The 19,187-nt window shown below is 49.5% G+C and overlaps 1 protein-coding gene across 1 annotated transcript; it reads right to left on the bottom strand.

Annotated features, from left to right (window-relative positions):
- Positions 1-256: 256 nt before the first annotated feature.
- Trarg1 (trafficking regulator of GLUT4 (SLC2A4) 1) lies at positions 257-17,398 on the bottom strand. The gene is made up of 3 exons (XM_012950987.2): positions 16,953-17,398; positions 2,537-2,669; positions 257-441 (listed from the first exon to the last, which is right to left on the bottom strand). The coding sequence occupies exons 1-3, from the start codon at positions 17,337-17,339 to the stop codon at positions 257-259; spliced, it is 705 nt and encodes a 234-aa protein (XP_012806441.1). The 5' UTR covers positions 17,340-17,398.
- Between the last annotated feature and the right edge of the window lie 1,789 nt (positions 17,399-19,187).

Here is a 19,187-nt window from a genome sequence, read left to right as displayed (position 1 = left end):
GGTCCCAAAGCCACCTCCAGGGACAAAGGCTCAGGCACCGAGCATCAGATAGGGCTGGGCTAGGAGCTTGAAGTCGGGGTCCCCATGCTTGCATCCTAGACCTTAGAAGAGACGTGGCAGGAGAGAGCTCAGGTCCCCTCCTCCCCACTGGCTGTTCAGGACCAGGGCAAGCCCCAGGGAGTACCTGGTTGGCACCCAGGCTAAAGCAGAGCCTTCGGGGAAGCAAGAGGCAGACCCCGCTGTCCCGGGAGATACTCTAGGACCGGAGAGTCCCTGAGGTTGGAGTTTGGAGGCAGTTCAGCGTGTCCTGCTGTCCGTGGCAGTGGAGGATGTATGCGTGGCTCTTGCCTCTCTCCCGAGCCGCGGCTCCCCGCACACGCCCAGCGCCGGCGGATAAGCCGAGCACACGCCCGAGAGCTCGGGCTGGGAGCGCGGCGGGCACTGGACCCAGAGCACAAAAGCAGTCTGCTCCCCTCAAGGAGAATAGAAAAGGTGAGGCGCCACGTCTGCTCCCGGAGCGCAGGCACCACGGGCCTGCCCGGCTTCGTTCCTTCTGCAGCGGGTCTGGGACGTGGGGCTGGGCGGCATCTCATTCGGGCAGTGGACGCTGCTTGTAACAGGTCCGAGGGGTCGTGGGGGCCGAAACAAGCCAGAGCGCTGGGGTCCAAAGGTTGGTTGGTTTCATGGTAAATTTCATCTGATTTCCTTCCTTCCTTCCGATTTTCTTTTCCATCTGTTGTGGGCTGGAAAGGGGGTGATGTGAGTGTTCCCCCCTCCAAGTTTGTGCTTTTGGAGCCTGGGGACAGGTGGACACGTGGCTTCCATCATCCTGTCCTCTGTGTTGTGGGGTGTGTGAGCTCTCCTGCTGGCCAGCATCTGCCCCTTGCCAGAAGCCGCTCCTCGGTCTCTCTTATTTCTTGTGAACTGTAAAGAGAAGCACAGGATGGCAGAGCAGCGCTCGCAACGCGACCCCGGGTCTTCAAGGCCCTGGCTGGAGGCACGACCCCACAGCCCCATGCCCAACTGCTTCCTGGTGAGAAGTGGGAACAGGGGGTGAGATACAGGGTCAGGGACATCTTTGGTTTGGTGCTCTTGGAAGAACTGAACTCGTGCCCGTGAGGAGGTTATGGCTTGGGGGATTGGTTCAAAGATGAGCATGTGAAGCCAGGCCTGGTGGCGCAGGCCTTTAATCCCAGCACACGGAGGCAGAGGTAGGAGGAGCACCGTGAGTTCAAGTCCACCCAGAGACTACATGGTGAATTCCAAGGTCAGCCTGGGCTAGAGTGAGACCCTACCTCAAAAAACCAAAACATATTTATATATTTATATTTATATAAACATATATATGTTTATAAATATATATATATGTTTATATAAATATAAATACATATACATATACACACACATACATACATACATATACATATATATATATGTATATGTATGTATGTATGTATATATATATCCCTAATTGGGCCAATCAGAATCAACCATGAGACATCTGCTCCGTTACGACACATTTTCCCTGCTTAACTGCTGGACTGGCTAACATGTGTGTCTCTTCTAGGCCACTAAGAGCCATACTGGTCACCATCCTGCCTCCATAGAGAGACAGCCCGTCTAAGAATGAAACCGACACGCTGGACGGCAGGACGAGGGCGTGACACAGATTCCTGTCACCACCGTTTGAACATCTAAATATGGTCTTGCCCCAGACTAGAGCGATCTATATTGAACTTTGTGATAGAAGCTACAAAGTCCCTTCTCAGTGTGGATTCAGAAGCTTTCTCTTGTAACTGGAACAGCCCAGGCTAAACTGGCACATGGCAACAGAACAAAGCAGACAGGACGTTACAAGTGATATGAAGCCTGGTGTCCCCGGCTAGTGGCTCCTGCCTTCCACACAACTGCAAGTCCATCTGGCTGCATGGAGTAAACAGGCTCAGACCTTATGGAACGTGTTCCGACTTGCACAGGAAGAAAGTTGAGGAGGACCTGAACTCACAGCCTGGGCAGACTAATTGAAAAAAAAAAAAGAAGAAGAAGGGAGGAAGGGAGAGAAAAGCCAGGTGTGGTGGCGCACGCCTTTAATCCCAGCACTTGGGAGGCAGAAGTAGGAGGATTGCCATGAGTTCAAGTCCACCCTGAGACTACATAGTTAATCCCAGGTCAGCCTGGACCAGAGTGAGACCCTACCTCAAAAACAAAACAAAACAAAAGCAACTAGGCGGACCTGGAATTCACTCTATAGTCTCAGGCTGGGCTCGAACTCACAGCAATCCTTCTACCTCTGCCTCCTGAGTGCTGGGATTAAAGGCATGCACCACCACGCCCAGTGTTCTATACTCTTTTTTATTGATTCAGTAAGTCCAGACATGAGATGGGTCAGAAAATTTGGCTTCACTCACAGTGAAGTCACAGTGGCTGCTGCTGGGGACGGAACCACTATTCTGAAGTAAGCGAAGAAGGCTGTACCCTTCCTGAACACACTGGCCCTGCCCCAGGGTCTCCCTTGACTCCATGCACCTGGCCTCACCTGTGAAGTTGACCGTGACAGCCACAATGATGATGATGATCCCCAGGATGATGAAACTGATACTGAGGAGCCGGGCCAGGCGCCCCAGCCTCCGAGCCCCGTCCAGGTCCCCCTGCTGCACGCTGCTTCGAGACTGCGGAGAGAAGACAGAGAGAGCTCGGGAAGGCTGTTCTGCCCACCAGTCACGCGGGCACCACAGCCAGCTCTGCCCACCAGTCACGCTGGCACCACAGCCAGCACTCATCCCCACCACACCCCAAGAGGGTCCTCCTGGAAATGCGACAGGGCCTTCTTGTGGGACCTCTCTCCCGGAAGCAGAACCAAGCCGTGATGGGCATGGCCTCTCACAATGGTGATGGAGCAGGGACAGGGCGGCACTGGAAGCCAGTACAGTGGAGAGGACCAGGCTCAAGGCAGCTTGCACGAGTAGACAGGCCAAAACCACCCTGGGCCCCACTCGAGGCTCCGTTGTGCAGCCGCATTGGGACTGGAAGGCAGCCCTGTGGTTTGCTTTATTCCTGACAGGACCGCTGTCCCCTCTGGCCTTCCTCTTGCCACAAAACCAAACGCAGGCACTGGCCTCCCTCCCTCTAGCTCTCTCCATGACTATAACTGTGTTCAGCACAACCACCTTCAGATTGCATAAAGTAGGCATGGTGAGGGGTGGGTTGGAATAAGTCAGGTTGGAGTTGGAGGGGGGCCCTAATCTGTGTCTCCCTTCTTGATGAATTCTGTTTCCCTTGGATCTTGTGAGTCTGGTAAAATCACATGACTGTTGATGGAGTGAATAATGTAAGAACAGGGGGTTCCTGGGTATGTTGTTAAGAGATAATTCCAAGCACTTGCAAGGGTGGCCCTGGGACCCTGCCTAGCAGAGTCAGGGATCGGCTTCTGGCCAGCTGGCCCGTGACTTCAGAGTCCTCTCCCTAGATTCCTCCTATTCTTCTTACAGCCCTAGGAACAAACACAGGGTTCCAACGAGGTGTGACTGCTTTCAGAGCCTCAAGCCAGACATTTGAGTTTCAATTGTTTTGTTTTGTTTTTCCAGTTAGGGTCTCACTCTAGTCCAGGCTGACCTGGAATTCACTATGTAGTCTCAGGGTGCCCTCGAACTCATGATCACCTCCTACCTCTGCCTCCCAAATGCTGGGATTACAGGTGTGTGCCACCACACCTGGCTAGATTATTTTTTTAATCTTTCTTTCTTTCTTTCCTTCCTTCCATCCTTCTTTCCTTTCTTTCTTTCTTTCTGAGAGGCTGAGATAGAAAGAGGCAGATAGAGAGAAACAGAATGGGCATGCCAGGGCTTCCAGCCACTATAAAGGAACTCCAGATGTATGCACCACCTTATGCATCTGGCTTACGTGGGTCATGGGGAATTGAACCTAGGTCCTTTGGCTGTATGATAGCCTACCATGCCTTTCTTGGCATGATGGACTCTACTCTTTGGAGCTGTAAGCTGAAATAAAGTCTTTCCTTCCCTAAATTGCTTCTAGTGGGGCATTTGTCCCAGCAACAAGAAGATAACCGATATGCAAATGGCCTGCATGGCAAATATGCAGGTGCTCAACAGTCACTGACAGAGGGAAAGAGGAGGCACCAGATGAAAGCCTATGGCTGGAGCTGCCAGAGGCAGAGCAAGGAGGCCCTGGACATGGTCAGGGCTCTGCTGGGCCAGAAGGAGTTGTACCTTTGTCCCAGAAGTGTGGGACCTGGTGAAGGAGGGTCAAAGGCATGAAATGGTTAAATAACTAGCATTTGAAACACCTCCCTAGCTGTCAAGTGAAGATCAGAGTGGAGATAGGGAAGCTTATCAGGAGTATTGCCAGAGTCAATTGAAAGTGTGACATAGGGGCTGGAGAGATGGCTTAGTGGTTAAGCACTTGCCTGTGAAGCCTAAGGTCCCTGGTTCGAGGCTCGGTTCCCCAGGACCCACGTTAGCCAGATGCACAAGGGGGCGCATGCGTCTGGAGTTCGTTTGTAGTGGCTGGAAGCCCTGGCGCGCCCATTCTTTCTCTCTCCCTCTATCTGTCTTTCTCCCTGTGTCTGTCACTCTCAAATAAATAAATAAAAAATGAACAAAAAAAATATTAAAAAAAAAAGAAAGAAAGTGTGACATAGGGCTAGAGGAATGGCTTAGTGGTTCAGGCACTTGTCTGCAAAGCCACAGAACCCACATTCCATTCCCCAGTACCCACATAAGCCAGATGCACAAGGTGGCACATGTGACTGGAGACCCTGGCACACCCATTCTCCCTCCTTCTCTTTCTCTCTCTCTCTCTTTCACTCTCTTTCTTTCTCTCAGATAAATAATTTTTAAAATGTCGCTGGTGTGGTGGCACATGCCTTTAATCCCAGCACTCGGGAGGCAGGAGGTAGGAGGATCTCCGAGAGTTTGAGGCCACCCTGAGACCACATAGTGAATTCCAGGTCAGCCTGAGCCAGAGTGAGACCCTACCTCGAAAAACCAAAAAAAAAAAAAAAAAAAAAAAGTCACAGCTGGGCATGGTGGCACACACCTTTAGTCCCAGGACTTGGGAGGTAGAGGTAGGAGGATCGCTGTGAGTTCAAGGCCACCCTGAGACTACATAGTGAACTCCAGGTCAGCCTGAGCCAGAGTGAGACCCTACCTCAAAAAACAAACAAATAGGGCTGGAGAGATGGCTTAGCGGTTAAGTGCTTGCCTGTGAAGCCTAAGGACCCAGGTTTGAGGCTGGATTCCCCAGGACCCACGTTAGCCAGATGCACAAGGGGGCGCACGCATCTGGAGTTCGTTTGCAGTGGCTGGAAGCCCTGGCGCACCCATTCTCTCTCTCTCTCTCTCTCTATCTCTGCCTCTTTCACTCTCGATCTCTCTCATATAAATAAACAAAAAAAAATTAAAAAAAAAAAAAGAAGTATGTCAGCACCAGTCTGCCTCAGTAGCCTCCGCTTTCTATTCAGGTGTGCTTAATAAAAAAAAAAAAAAAAAACTCTAAAAAAGTGTGACATAGGGCTGGAGAGATGGCTTAGTGGTTAAGCACTTGCCTGTGAAGCCTAAGGACCCCAGTTCAAGGCTCAATTCCCCAGGACCCATGTTAGCCAGATGCACAAGGGAGCACATGCATCTGGAGTTCATTTGCAGTGGCTGGAAGCCCTGGCGTGCCCATTCTCTCTCTCTCTCTCTCTCTCTCTCTCTCTCTCTCTCTCTCTCTCTTTACCTCTTTCTCTCTCTCTCTCTGTCACTCTCAAATAAATAAATAAAAATGAACAAAAAAATTTTTTAAAAGTGTGACATAGCAGCATGTGCCTATCATCCCAGCACTTGAGAGGCTGAGGCAGGAGGAGGATGAATTCGAGTCCAGTCTGGGATGCATAGTGAGATGCTGTCTCCACGAAAGGAAAGAAAATAGCAAGACGATGATGGGTGGAGTCTCGCCTTCTCAGCATCTTCTGAGCTCCCCACTGACCAGAGAATGAAGCCCAAACTCAGGTTAGCTAGGCATGATGGGTGCACATGTGGAAGGTCAGTGCCAGGGATGCAGAGACAAGAGGGTCCCTGGGACTACTGGTCAACCAGTCTAACCTACTTGGTGAATTCCAGGCCAGTGAGAAAACTGGTCTCAAAAAAGGGTCGATGGCACCTGAGAAACATGCACCCCGTGAACATGCACATAGAAAGGAAGAAAGGAAGGAAGGAAGGATGGAGGGAGGGAAGGAGAGGGGGGTTTGTCCTGTACACACTGGAGGCCAGAGAAGGATTTTAAGCAGGGCATTCTTGGCATGCAAGTCTGACTAGAGTATGGAGGGTGAGCTGGGGGGCGGGGTGGAGCAGACAGATTCAAAGATTTAAGCTGAGTAGGGAGCAAGGGAAAAGTTCAGACTGGAGCATGATGAAGACATGTCAGCTGCAAGGATGGGCAGGTCTCTGGCTTGACTGAAGAAGGAGTGGAGATGGAGGACAAGGGCATGTTCAGTACAGGACGTGTTCAGGTGGAAATGCTTAGGAGACCCATCTCCAACCACCTGGATAGCCAGTGAGGGTCACTGAACCCACTCTGTACATGACTAAGCAACATTAGGGGAAAGGGGAGGTCAATAGCGAGAAAGACATTAGGGATTTCCAAAACATGCAAAATTAGAATTTCTATGGCTGCTGAGCATGGTGGCACAAACGTGTAATCTCAGATACTCAGGAAGTTGAGGCAGAAGTATTACAAATTCAAGGCCATCCTGAATAACTTAAAGAGACTGACCCTGTCTCAAAACAAAAATGAAAAAAGCCAAATGTGGTGGCACATGCCTTTAATACTAGCACTTGGAAGGCAGAGGCAGGAGGATCACCATGAGTTCAAGGCCACCCTGAGACTACAGGTCAGCCTAAGCTAGAGTGAGACCCTACCTTGAAAAACCAAAAAGTAAAATAAAAATGAAAATGGAAATGGTTTGGGGAAAGTGTTCAGTAGTTAAGAATTTACCTGGTATGTGCAAGGCCATTGTTCAATCCCCAGTATTGCAAAAACAACAGAAATGGAAGGCAGAAAAGAGGGAAGAAATAATAATAATTGCCTTTAATGCCAGCACTTGGGAGGCAGAGGTAGGAGGATTGCCATGAATGCAAGGCCACCCCGAGACTACATAGTGAATTCCAGATGAGCCTGGGCTAGAGTGAGACCCTACCTACAAAAAACTAATAATAATAATAATAATAATAATAATAATAATAGCAGCCAAGGGACTGGTCAGCTGTAGGCAGAGGACAGAGAGCTGGAGATGAGTCCTAATGCACTTGCTGCAGGTTCAGTACCATGGACAGAGACACGTGTGCTTCCTTAAGGCAAAGTGGAGGAAGGAGGGAGTTTTCTTCCCAGTCTTCTCTTGTATCGGCAGCTCAGTCACGAGTGTGCCTCTGGGCCTGAGAGACACCAGCACACACCCCTGGATGGGAGTCAGTACACTTGCTCAGTGAGTGAGTAAATAGGCAAATGAATGAAAGCAAGTGTGAAAAAATATGCTGTGCGTACCACATGTTACCCAAATGCCTCCGGAATAGTGCAGGCCACCCTGGGGCACTCTTGTGTGTTGGAGAAACAACCCACAAAGAAGGGTTGCTTTGGGCCACCCCCAAACCCACAGATGGGGTTGGACACCTCTGCTCTATGTTGTATTGAGAGATGGGACCCAATTACCCCCAAACTGGATCAAGTGAGAATTGCCCATCCAAACGAGGGTCACCCTTTCCTTGGGTATTGCTAAGTTTCACTTAGTGTTGATTAAAAATGCTGGACGTGGTGGTGCACGCCTTTAATCCCAGCACTCAGGAGGCAGAGGTAGGAGGATCGCCATGAGTTTGAGGCCAGCCTGAGACTACATAGTGAATTCCAGGTCAGCCTGGACTTGAGTGAGACCCTACCTCAAAATACCAAAAAAAAAAAAAAAGCAACTAGGACTAGAGGTTGCTCAGTGGTTAACATTTGCTGGCCAAGTCTGATGGCCAGAGTTCAGTTCCCCAGTACCCACATAAAGCCATATGCACAAAGTGGCACATGTGTCTGGAGTTTATTTTCAGTAGCAAGAGGCCCTGGTGATCCCATATTCATTCTCTCTCTCTCTCTCTCTCTCTGTGTGTGTGTGTGTGTGTGTGTCTTCTGCCTCTTCCTGTCTCTATCTGTCTCTTTCTGTCTCTCTCTGTGTTGTTGTTGTTTTGTTGTTGTTGTTTTTTTGAGGTAGGGTCTCACTCTAGTCCAGGCTGACCTGGAATTCACTATGTAGTCTCAGGGTGGCCTCAAACTCATGGTGATCCTCCTACCTCTGCCTCCTGAGTGCTGGGATTAAAGGTGTGCACCACCACACTCGGCTCTCTGTCTTAAATATATAAAAATTTAAAAAGTGGCCCATTCCACTTCTTAAGCATTTACTACGTACCAGGCTTTGTGCTCATTGTTTCAGTACACATGAGCACATTTAAGGCTCCCAGCAGAACTGTGAGGCAGATTATTTTATTCTGTCCACTGTTTAAATTATTACTTTGAAACAGTCTCATGTAGCCCAGGCTGGCCTCAAACTTGCTACATAGCTTAGTCTGGCCTTGAACTCCTGCAGCCGCCTTCAAGTGCTGAGATTACAGGCCTGTGCCACCATACTCAGCTATTGTGTCCATTTTACAGAGGTGAAAATTGAGGCTACGGAAGACTGAGTGATGTCGACACAGTCATGAGGCTCATGAGAGGCAGAGCTAGGATGCACACCATATCTACCAGACACATGTTTCATCCCGATTCCTGACAGGAGGCCTCCTGCCTGGCACCTCGCTCCACTCAGTGGCAGGAGATGTTGCTGAATGCACAAACATGGCCATTTCCCAGCCTGACCTGGAAATAAACTCTGCCTCTTGCCCTCCTCATAGGGTCGTGGAGCTGAGTGCACAGTGGGGCTATGCTGGGCACCTGTGGCTCCTCTCTTCAGACAGAGCCCCTAACCCCACATTCCTGCTGCAGCAGGTTCTGCCAAAACCTTTAGTCTTCCACTGACCAGCGCACACGGGGAGGAAGGAGAGCAGAGGAATGAGAGGCAAGAGAGAAGTCATGGCATTTTCCTCACCCTGCACATGTGGCAGAAAGATTTGAGTTTCCTCTAAGTGTGCCCAGAGCCAGATTTGGGGTGAGCCCATGAGAGAACAATGAATTCCGCACTCAGATAATGGGCCTATTACCAGCTGTGTGGCCCCAGGCTCATTCTTAACAGCCCAGCTTCCTCACTCAAGAGAGTCCACGACGGGCTAGAGAGATGGCTTAGCGGTTAAGGTGCTTCACTGTGAAGCCCAAGGACCCAGGTTCAATTTCTCAGTACCCACGTAAGCCAGATGGACGTGGTGGCACATGTGTGTGGAGTTTGTTTGCAATGGCCCTGACATTCTCTCTCCCTCCCTCTCTCTTTCCCTCTCTGTCTCATAAATAAATAAGTACCCACAAACCAGACTGCCTACCCCATAGGAGACACAGGAGGCTGCCAGAGCTGTGAGTTTCCTCCCATTTGGGGGTCAAGAGCCTACATTTGGTAACCCACAGGGGCTTCCAAGAGGGAGTTCTGAAGTGTCCCCAGGACCTGGAGCCCCAGCACAGGAGACTGACTCCCTGTCACTCCGTCTGTGTCTCCTTTTCACCTTGCTGCTATTGGGAGGGACATAGTGCAGAGTTCTAGATGAATAACTGGCCCCTCTGTTGTGGGAGTGGCCTAGGCTAGACTGACTTCCAGAACAGAATGACAGCTGGGCACACAGCCAGTAATACCTCACCTGGCTTCCCCTGCTTTCCTGGAAGGCAATGGAGATTATTATTATTATTATTTGAGAGAGAGAATGGGCATGCCAGGACCTCTAGCCATTGCAAATGAACTCCAGATGCATGTGCCACCTCATTCATGCATCTGGTTTTACATGGGTACTAGGGAATCAAACCTGGTTCCTTGGGCTTTGCAGACAAGTGCCTTAACCACTGAGACATCTCTCCAGACCCAGCAATGAGGTTTATGTAAGAAACTTGGACCCTTGCCCTAAGCAGCAAGGCTGGGTTCCAATCCTGAACTTCCCACTTATTACGAAGTGCTTTCTTGTCTCTGTACTTCAGGACTGTTTCCAGTATACAAGAAGAATAACCTACCCTGGCCTCACAGGGGTGCAGCCGGAGTGAGGTAATACATCTAAGGAATTTGGAACTGTTCCTCACATTAAGTAAGCTCACAGTGAATATTAGTAATGTCACCCTTTGGCACTGAGGTGCCAAATCCCATTTCCACGTTAGACACTCATTTCCGCAACCACAGTCTGATCCTTGCCATTGCTTCTCTGAAATATGAACACCCAAGATCTCTCCCATCCCATTATGCTTGTGGTACCTGCCCCTTTCTGAGTCCCAGCCCAAGTGCACCCATTTCTCTCTCACTCCCTCAAATAGATAAATAAAATATTAAAAAACAAAACAAACAAAGAATCCTGGTCAAAGCTAGGAGGCTTGGACAGGTTTATGGAAAAGGCATAAGGGGCTTTTGGAAATGTCCTAGGAGTTGGTCTACTTGAATGGCAAATTGCTTGTTTTGAGGGAGTTGATAGAGGATGCCTGGTTATCATCAATGAGCATGCCTCTTTTAGGTGCCAGGCACCATACTAGGCATTGGGAAGTAGTTAGCTAAGGTAAGTGGCTGCCTTGTTTGGCACAACAGAAGGAGACCAGAGTGTGATGAGGTTAAACATCATAAGGATGTCAGGAACTCTTTCTAGGAGTTTGAATTTCAACGCATCATTATATTAAGTGAAATAAGCCAGGCACAGAAAGACAAGTACTTGAGGACCCCACTTAGGTCTGGAATTTTATAACTGTTGACCTTCAACTGGGTACGGTGGGTCATGCCTATAATCGCAGCACTAATGAGGCCGAAGCAGCAGGGCCTGCATGAGTCTGAAGACGGCTGTGGGGTGGTACAGAGAGTTCTAGGTCAGGTTGGACTACAGAAGGAGACCCCGTTTTAAACAGCCAGGAACAGTGATGTGTGCACTTGATCTAGCCTTTGAGAGGTGAAACCAGAAGGATGAGGCGTTTTGGGCCATCCTTACACACATGGCAAGTTTAAGGCCAGACTGAGCTGCGTGGGCCCTTTCCTCAAAAAACAAACCAACCAAATAAATAAGTTGATCTCACTGAAGTTGACAGTAGAATGTGGTGACCAGGGTCTGGGGAGAGTGGAAAGGAGGGAGAGGCCCATCAGTGAGTACGAAGTGACAGATGCAGGCTAGAAGCAGGGTGACTATAGATAACAAAAATATACTGTACATGGGCTGGAGAGATGGCTTAGCAGTTAAGCGCTTGCCTGTGAAGCCTAAGGACCCCAGTTTGAGGCTCGGTTCCCCAGGTCCCATGTTAGCCAGATGCACAAGGGGGCGCACGCGTCTGGAGTTCGTTTGCAGAGGCTGGAAGCCCTGGCGCGCCCATTCTCTCTCTCTCCCTCTATCTGTCTTTCTCTCTGTGTCTGTCGCTCTCAAATAAATAAATTAAATATATATATATATATATATATATATATATATATATATATATATACATACTGTACATTTCAAAAAGCCAGAAGTTTTTTTTTTCTAACTTTACATCCTAAGGAAATGATAACTGTTTGAGGAGATACAGATATATGTTTAACCTAACTTAAGCACTATGCAATGTATACAACACACTGAAAGAGCACACAGTATCCCACTTGTATATAGAGTTATTTTTTTAACTATCTTTGTTTTTCCTTTTTTGTTGTTTTTAATGAGAGAGAGAGAGGGAGAGGGAGGGAGGGAGGCAAAGGAGAATAGGCACACCAGGGCCTCCAGCCACTGCCGTCAAACTCCAGTCGTGTGCACCACCATGTGCACATGTACGACCTTGTCCTTGTGTTGCCGTGGGCATCTGGAGTATGTGTGACCTGGAGAGTCAGACATGGATCCTTAGACTTCGCATGCAAGCGCCTTAATCACTGAGCCATCTCTCCAGCCCTGAAGTTATATTTTAATGCATCATTTAAAAATAATTTTTGGATCTAAGAGGATATAAATAAATCATATGGAAACCTACTTTATTGGAGAATGGAACACTCAGGAGCCATACATTGTTAGTAGAAAATTTTCAGTGCCAGGGATGAGATACCTTCCAGTGAGTTGTTGGCCACAGAGGTCCCTGATGCCCCAAAACATTGTAGGCTATTGCCATGGTCCTTGGTTTCCCACCAGGAATAGATGATAAGACCCTATTGCTGAAGACTCCACATACTTGGGCTGCAAGGCCACTGAGAAATCCTGCTGGAACTGAGCTAATAACCTCCTCCATGCAGACCAGCTGACAGAAAGCTGGAAGAAGCCATTCTGCATGCAGTTCAATGGGAGAGAAATCACCAGTGAAGATACTCAACAGTGGACACTGCAAGCCTTATATTTGGCCAGCCAGGCCAAATGAGCCAACAGGTGCAATAGTGGCATGTCTGTCATGGTGAAAACCAACTGCCCTCTAATTGGACTGGAGGTCTGCTCCATGGGAGGGAATACATCCCTGAGATTGAAAATTTAAAACAGGGGTAGGCATGAGCCCTAGGGGTGTAACATATGCTGCTATCTGGCTAAATGTATATACTATGCTCACCAAACAGCCCAATAAGCACTTCTCTTAATGTTCATACCCATATATTAATGCTACTCTCATTTTTGGTAGAGAACCTTCTCTTTTCAGATGTCAGTGAACTTGGAATGACTCAGAAGGCATCGTGGTGCTGGGAAGAAGTGACAGAGGAGTGCTCAGCACTGCAATATCTCTATCACACCTTCCAAGGCTCAGGGTCCATTGCAGAAGAGGTGGCAGAAAGAATGTGAGAGCCAAAGGAAGGGTAGGACTCCTTACAACATGCTCCCTCCAGACACAAAATGGCCTGGATATCCATGACCTCACAGGGCCTGACACTACCTACACAAGACCATCATAATAGGAGGAAAAGATGATGACATCAAAATAAAAGAGAGACTGATTGACAGGAGGAGGGGACATAATAGAGAATGCAGTTTCAAAGAGGAAAGTGGGGGGGAGGAGGGAATTACCAAGGGATATCATTTACAATCATGGAAGTTGTTAATAAAAATAAATTAATTAATTAAAAAAATAATTTTGGGGGGCTGGAGAGATGGCTTAGTGGTAAAGCATTTGTCTGTAAAGCCAAAGGATCCTGGTTCAATTCTCCAGGACCCACGTAAGCCAGATGCACAAGGGGGCACAGGCATCTGGAGTTCATTCGCAGTGGCTAGAGGCCCTGGCACACCCATTCCCTCTCACTCTCACACTCTCTCTCTCTCTGCCTCTTTCTCTCTCACTCTCTCAAACAAACAAATAAATAAATAAAAAGAAAGTCATGTTTCCAGGTGTGGTAATACACACCTTTAATACCAGCACTTGGGAGGCAGAGGTAGGAGGATTGCCATGAGTTCAAGGCCACCTTGAGACTACATAGTGAATTCTAGGTCAGCCTGAGCTAGAGACCCTACCTCCAAAAAAAAAGACAATTTTGTTTAAAAATAATAACTTTTAAGAAGAGCCAGGAATAAATGCATAATCTCTTAATTTAAAAATAATACTTTTTGTTGGGCATCGTGGTGCATGCCTTTAATCCCAGGACTCAGGAGGTAAAGGTAAGAGGATCACCATGAGTTTGGGGCCACCCTGAGACTATATAGTGAATTCCAGGTCAACCTGGACTAGAGTGAGACCCTACCTTGAAAAAAAACAAAAATAGGGCTGGAGAGATGGCTCAGCAGTTAAGGCATTTGCCCACAAATCTTGAGGACCTGAGTTCAATTCTCCAGTGCCTACATAAAGTGAAATGTACAAAGTGGCACATGCATCTGGAGTCCATTTGCAGTGGCATGCCCATTCTCTCTATCTTCTATGTCTTTCTTCTTGCAAATAAATAAATAAAAATATTATAAAGGAGAGCCAGGCATGGTGGCATACCTCTTTTAATAATAATAATGATTTTTGCTGGGATGTGGGTCAATGGTGGCCTAGCTTGTACAAGACCCTGGTTTGATCTAAAGCACCATAAAAAATAGCAACAACAAAGTTAATGAATAATTTACAAAGCATAAAATCATACAGTTTTGATGGGTAAATTGTATAACATGAATTATATCTCAATAAAGCTATTAAGAACAGGGTGTGGCAATACGTTCCTATATTTTCAGCACCTAAGAGCCTGAGGCAAGAGAATTGTCATGAGATTCAGGCCAGCTTGGGCTACAGAGAGAAACCATGTCTCAAAACTCCAAAAAAAAAAAAAAAAAAAAGCCGGGCGTGGTGGCGCACGCCTTTAATCCCAGCACTCAGGAGGCAGAGGTAGGAGGATCGCCATGAGTTCAAGGCCACCCTAAGACTACAGAGTTAATTCCAGGTCAGCCTGGACCAGAGTGAGAGCCTACCTTGAAAAACAAAACAAAACAAAACAAAAAACCTCCAAAAAAGCCGGGCATGGTGGTGCACACCTTTAGTCCCAGCACTTGGGAAGCAGAAGTAGGAGGATAGTCATAAGTTCGAAGACAGCCTGGAGCTACAGAGTGAGTTCCAGGTTGGCCTGGGCTGAAATGAGACCCTGCCTCAGAAAAAAAAAAAAAATCTCCCAAAAAAGTTTTAAATCCCATAGTAGCCAGGCATAGTGGTGCATGCCCTTAATCCCAGCACTCGGGAGACTAAGCAGTTACTACCATGAGTTAGAGGCCAGCCTGAGGCTACAGAGTGAGTTCCAGGGCAGACCGGGCTGGAGCAAAACCCTGACTCAAAAACAAAAAACAACAGAAATTCCCGCAAGGGTGTCCCACTGCCCACTGGGAAAGTCCAGCTGCACTTAGCTGCTGTGACCACAGAACAGCACTTAGGATGCCCCAGAGTTGTTCGTAAGCACTCTGTGTGAGCTGTCCCATCTCCACCTCTCAAAGCTCTCTAATGTAGCCATTATGCTTGCACCCATTTTGCAGATGGGCAAACTGACTAAGGGGATTTGAGTAACTTCCCTAAAATGACATAATTCTCTTGTGGTTATGTCTAGCCTGGGCACGTCTTGCAATGTGTTTTAAGAACCTGTTTACATGTCTCTCCCTTGGACAGCAGGTCAAAGCACTTGACTATGGTGTCTGTTTAGAGCTATAGGTCTTGCTCCTGAGTCAACCACTGTCAGACCTGATTCAAGAACCTTAAATGAGGGTAGAAATGCCAGGGATGGGTTCACTGATCACACAGTCTTGGACTTAGGTTCAGCTCCTACACTCTATTCCCAACTCCCAGAAGATACATTCTAGAATCTGTTTTCTCCTGAGCGCTGGTGTGACTTCCCTCTCCAAAGCCTGTCTCCCCTCCTGGGACCTTAGCCTGTAACCAAGAGGTTGTCCCTAGCCACAGTCACTGGGTGCACCCTGGGGCCTGGCTCTGTTCCCCAGAGCTGCAGGCTGAGGACAGGAAGTTCTTCCCAAGGCCCCTACCCAGGACCCTCCCTCGCTCTCTCTTGAACCAACTCATACACTAGGTAGCAGCTGCCTCCACACTAAAACACTGCCACTGTCCCCATGGCCTGGCAAGGGGCACTGGATCTGATGGGGACTTCAGGAAGTGGATAGATAGGTTTGGAGAAATACAGGTTTCCGGGCTGCAGAAATGGCTTAAGTGATTAAGGCACTTGTCCACAAAACCTAAGGACCCAGGTTCAATTTCCCAGAACCCACGTAAGCCAGATGCACATGGTGGCACATGCATCTGGAGTTCGTTTGTGGTAGCTGGAGGCCCTGGTGTGCCCATTCTCTCTCTCTATCTATCTGCCTCTTTCTCTCTGTCTCTGTCTCTCCTCATAAATTTAATTAATTAAAGAATATTTTTCAGAAAAAAGAAATACAGGTTTCCTCAGAGGACAGTGGGAGTGACCACTGTTCTGAAGGGCTTGGTGACAGATGACTCAGCAGTAGTATCACTCCAAGGGAAGCAGTTTCACCCACCCAGGCCTCTGACAGTTAGGGTCTCCTGCTCCTAACCTTATTCTGAAAGTTAGTATCTTGTTCAACCTATTTGTGGACATTTCCTGTGCGATTTTTTTTTTTTTTTTTTTTTTTTGGTAAGCATTCCTACACTAACAGCTTGGCTTGGGGACAACCTTAGTCTGCTGAGAACTCTGGAGAAGCAAGACAGCTAGTGCACGTGTCTCTTCTTGGCAAGGCTGGCCATGCCCTGTGACTCTCACATTCTTCCCTCGTGCCCAGACTTCCAGGCCCTAAGACCAGATGGTGAAATCTGGGAAACCACAAGCCCCCAGAGTCCAGGGAAAACGGCACTGTGCCTGCCCCTCAATGTCCTGCCAATTCATCCTTTCCTGTGCGCCCCAAGAGGAGCCAGGCGCCGGGGGCCTCGGCATGCAACAGGGAAGCCATGGCTCTAGGAAACCGAGGCTGACAGAGGCTGGTAGAATGCCCAGGAGGCCTGGCTCCCCTCAGGGCCCTCAGAGCCCTGGGCAACCCTTCAGACTCTATTCTCTGTTGATAGACAGCTCTGCTCAGACAGACCTCTCCGCCCCCCCCCCCCCACACACACACACCTTCAAAAACTAGCAAGATCTCAAGTTGGATGTCTCTCTGCCCTGGAGAATTTTGCTCCAGGTGGCCCCCTTGAGTCCCTCTTCTCCAGCAGGGACAAAACAAAGTCAAGCTTTGATACCCAGGGCAAAGGCAGCCACAGAGGAGCAATGAACACAACAGAGTCCTGGCCCTCTAGAAAGGGAAGTGGGGAGCTGAGAAAAGGTCTCCCACCAGGGCTCTCGTCTCTCGCCTTGCTGGGGACACACCTGCCACTCTGAGACCCTCCCCAGCCCCTGAAGGAAGTAGAGCACTTACCATGATAGAGAAGATGAGGGGAATGAGGTTGAGGGGCCAGACAGGACAAAAGCAAGAGGCGATGGCAAGGACAAGGTAATCTTTGGGGACTTCTTGGTCCTGGGCATAGGAGGTGGTGATGATGGAAGATGCCCGCCTTGAGCTGACCCGGGAAGGGGAGCCAGGGAGGGAGGTCTCGAGGTGCCCTTCAGAGATCACCTTGAAGGGCAGGCTGTGGCCATTCTGCTCCAGGTCCAGAGCCCCCGACAGGGACTTGGACAGATTCAGAGCTTTGTCATCTTTGCTCTCCACCTTGGTGAGGAGTTTCTCCATTTCGGGAAGCTCCAGCGGTGACGTGGAGCCCAGGTCCTGCGCTGGGGTAAACTGAGGCAGCACTGGGTTGGCCATGTTCGCTAGAGTCTGGGGCTTCCGCAGGTTCAGGACAGGATAAGGGGCTCAGCGCACCATTCCCCGGCACAAGGACAGAAGCGCCACCCAGGAGACTGAGGGCCAGCCGCTGCTGAGAGGCTCCGGGTGGCCTTGTCAAGGCCAGCGTTGTCCAGAGTTCCCGCCTGCTGCCGCCCGTGCCGAGCTCCCAGGACGCCAGAGCCTTCAGCGCCGTTCAAATTTGAAGCCAGTTTTGCTGGCGCTGCTGACGGCACAGCTGGGCGGGGAGGCAAAGGAAAAGCTCAAAGAGCAGAGAGAGAGCAATGCGCCTCTCCTCTCCTCTCCCCTCTCTCCTCTTTTCTCCTTGAGTAAGTAAGGCTGAAGCTGAGGCAAGGGGTGTGTGTGTGTGTGTGTGTGTGTGTGTGCATGTGTGTGTGTGTGACACAGCCTCCTCCTCCCTGCTCTCCTTGAAGATGTGTTTCCTTTTCAATTCCCTTCTCCCCAGAGAACCACTCAGCAGCATCCCGCCTCTGCCCCAGCCCAGCTGGCCCAGCCCGGTGCAACCCAGCCCAGCCCAGTCCACAGAGACTGGGACCAGCTTCTGGCTTCTTTTGCAGCCCTGGGACATTCTTCTCTGGGCCAGGGGCTCTGGATAGGAGAAAGGAAGGAAGGAAGGAAGGGAGGGAGGGAGGGAGGGAGGGAGGGAGGGAGGGAGGGAGGGAGGGAGGGAGGGAGGGAGGGAGGGAGGGAGGGAGGGAGGGAGGAAGGAAGGAAGGAAGGAAGGAAGGAAGGAAGGAAGGAAGGAAGGAAGGAAGGAAGGAAGGAGAGAGTGGTCCCAAATGCATGTGCCTTCTGTTTCTCTTCTACCAAGCAGGTTCATACCTCCTCCTGTTTGTTGGGAAAGGCTGAGACATGGGCTTATCAGATCCCACCCAGCTCTGACCATCGACCCCTAGGGTATCTAGGTCAGAGCCTGCCTCCTCCAGAGGGAAGCAGAGATGTGAGGACGGGGACCCCTGGGGAACCTGGCAGGGATCTCTGCCTGGGTTTCTAAGCAGCTGACTGAGGGCGAGGAAAGGGGCCTATGGAGCTGCTATCCCATCTCGTGCCCATCAGATCCCTTCCACAGTGTTGGAAGCAGCAGGTGGAGACCTTCCTGGTCAGAGGCTGTTTGGGAAGATGCCATCTCTGAAGTGCCTTAGGTTCTGGCTGCCTTTCCTCTGAATCTCTCTCTCTCTCTCTCTCTCTCTCTCCCTCTCCCTCTCCCTTTCTCTGTGATTCTTTCTCTTTCTCTATCTCTGCCCTCTCTCCTCACCTTGTTATTTTTTAAAAAAATATTATTTATTTATTTAAGAGAGAGGCAGAGAATTGGCGCTCCAGGGCCTCCAGCCACCGCAAAAAATTCCAGATGCATGCGCCCCCTTGCATCTGGCTCATGTGGGTCCTGGAGAGTTGAACCCCGGATCCTTTGGCATCGTAGGCAAATGCCTTAACCGCTAAGCTATCTCTCCAGCCCCTTACCTTGTTTTATAAGGGTGAGCCAGAGCCCCCAAGGTTTGTGGTAAACTCCCAAGGTCGTGTATGATGTGGAAAGCCAGGGCTAGAAGGGTCTCAGAGGTCATGCACTTCAAATTTGTTGTGGTTATAATTTAGAATCGGAGGCCCAAATCGGAGCGGGACTCTCATCTCGGGCTGAATCTCATCAAACAGCAAGTGCTGGGGCCGGCGAGGAGCACCGCAGCTGCATTAGTGGGAGGAATCGGCTCTGGGTGGTTTAAGAAACGCTGCTTCTCTGCGGGGCGTGGGGGCGCGCTTAATCCCAGCACTTGGTAGGCAGAGGTAGGCGGATCCCTGTGAGTCCGGGGCCAC

The sequence above is a fragment of the Jaculus jaculus genome, chromosome 9 (genome assembly GCF_020740685.1).
Source record: "Jaculus jaculus isolate mJacJac1 chromosome 9, mJacJac1.mat.Y.cur, whole genome shotgun sequence".
In the NCBI taxonomy this organism is placed as follows: Eukaryota; Metazoa; Chordata; class Mammalia; order Rodentia; family Dipodidae; genus Jaculus; species Jaculus jaculus.
The sequence above is the reverse complement of the archived record's forward strand: the minus strand, read 5'-3'. Positions and strand labels throughout refer to the sequence as shown.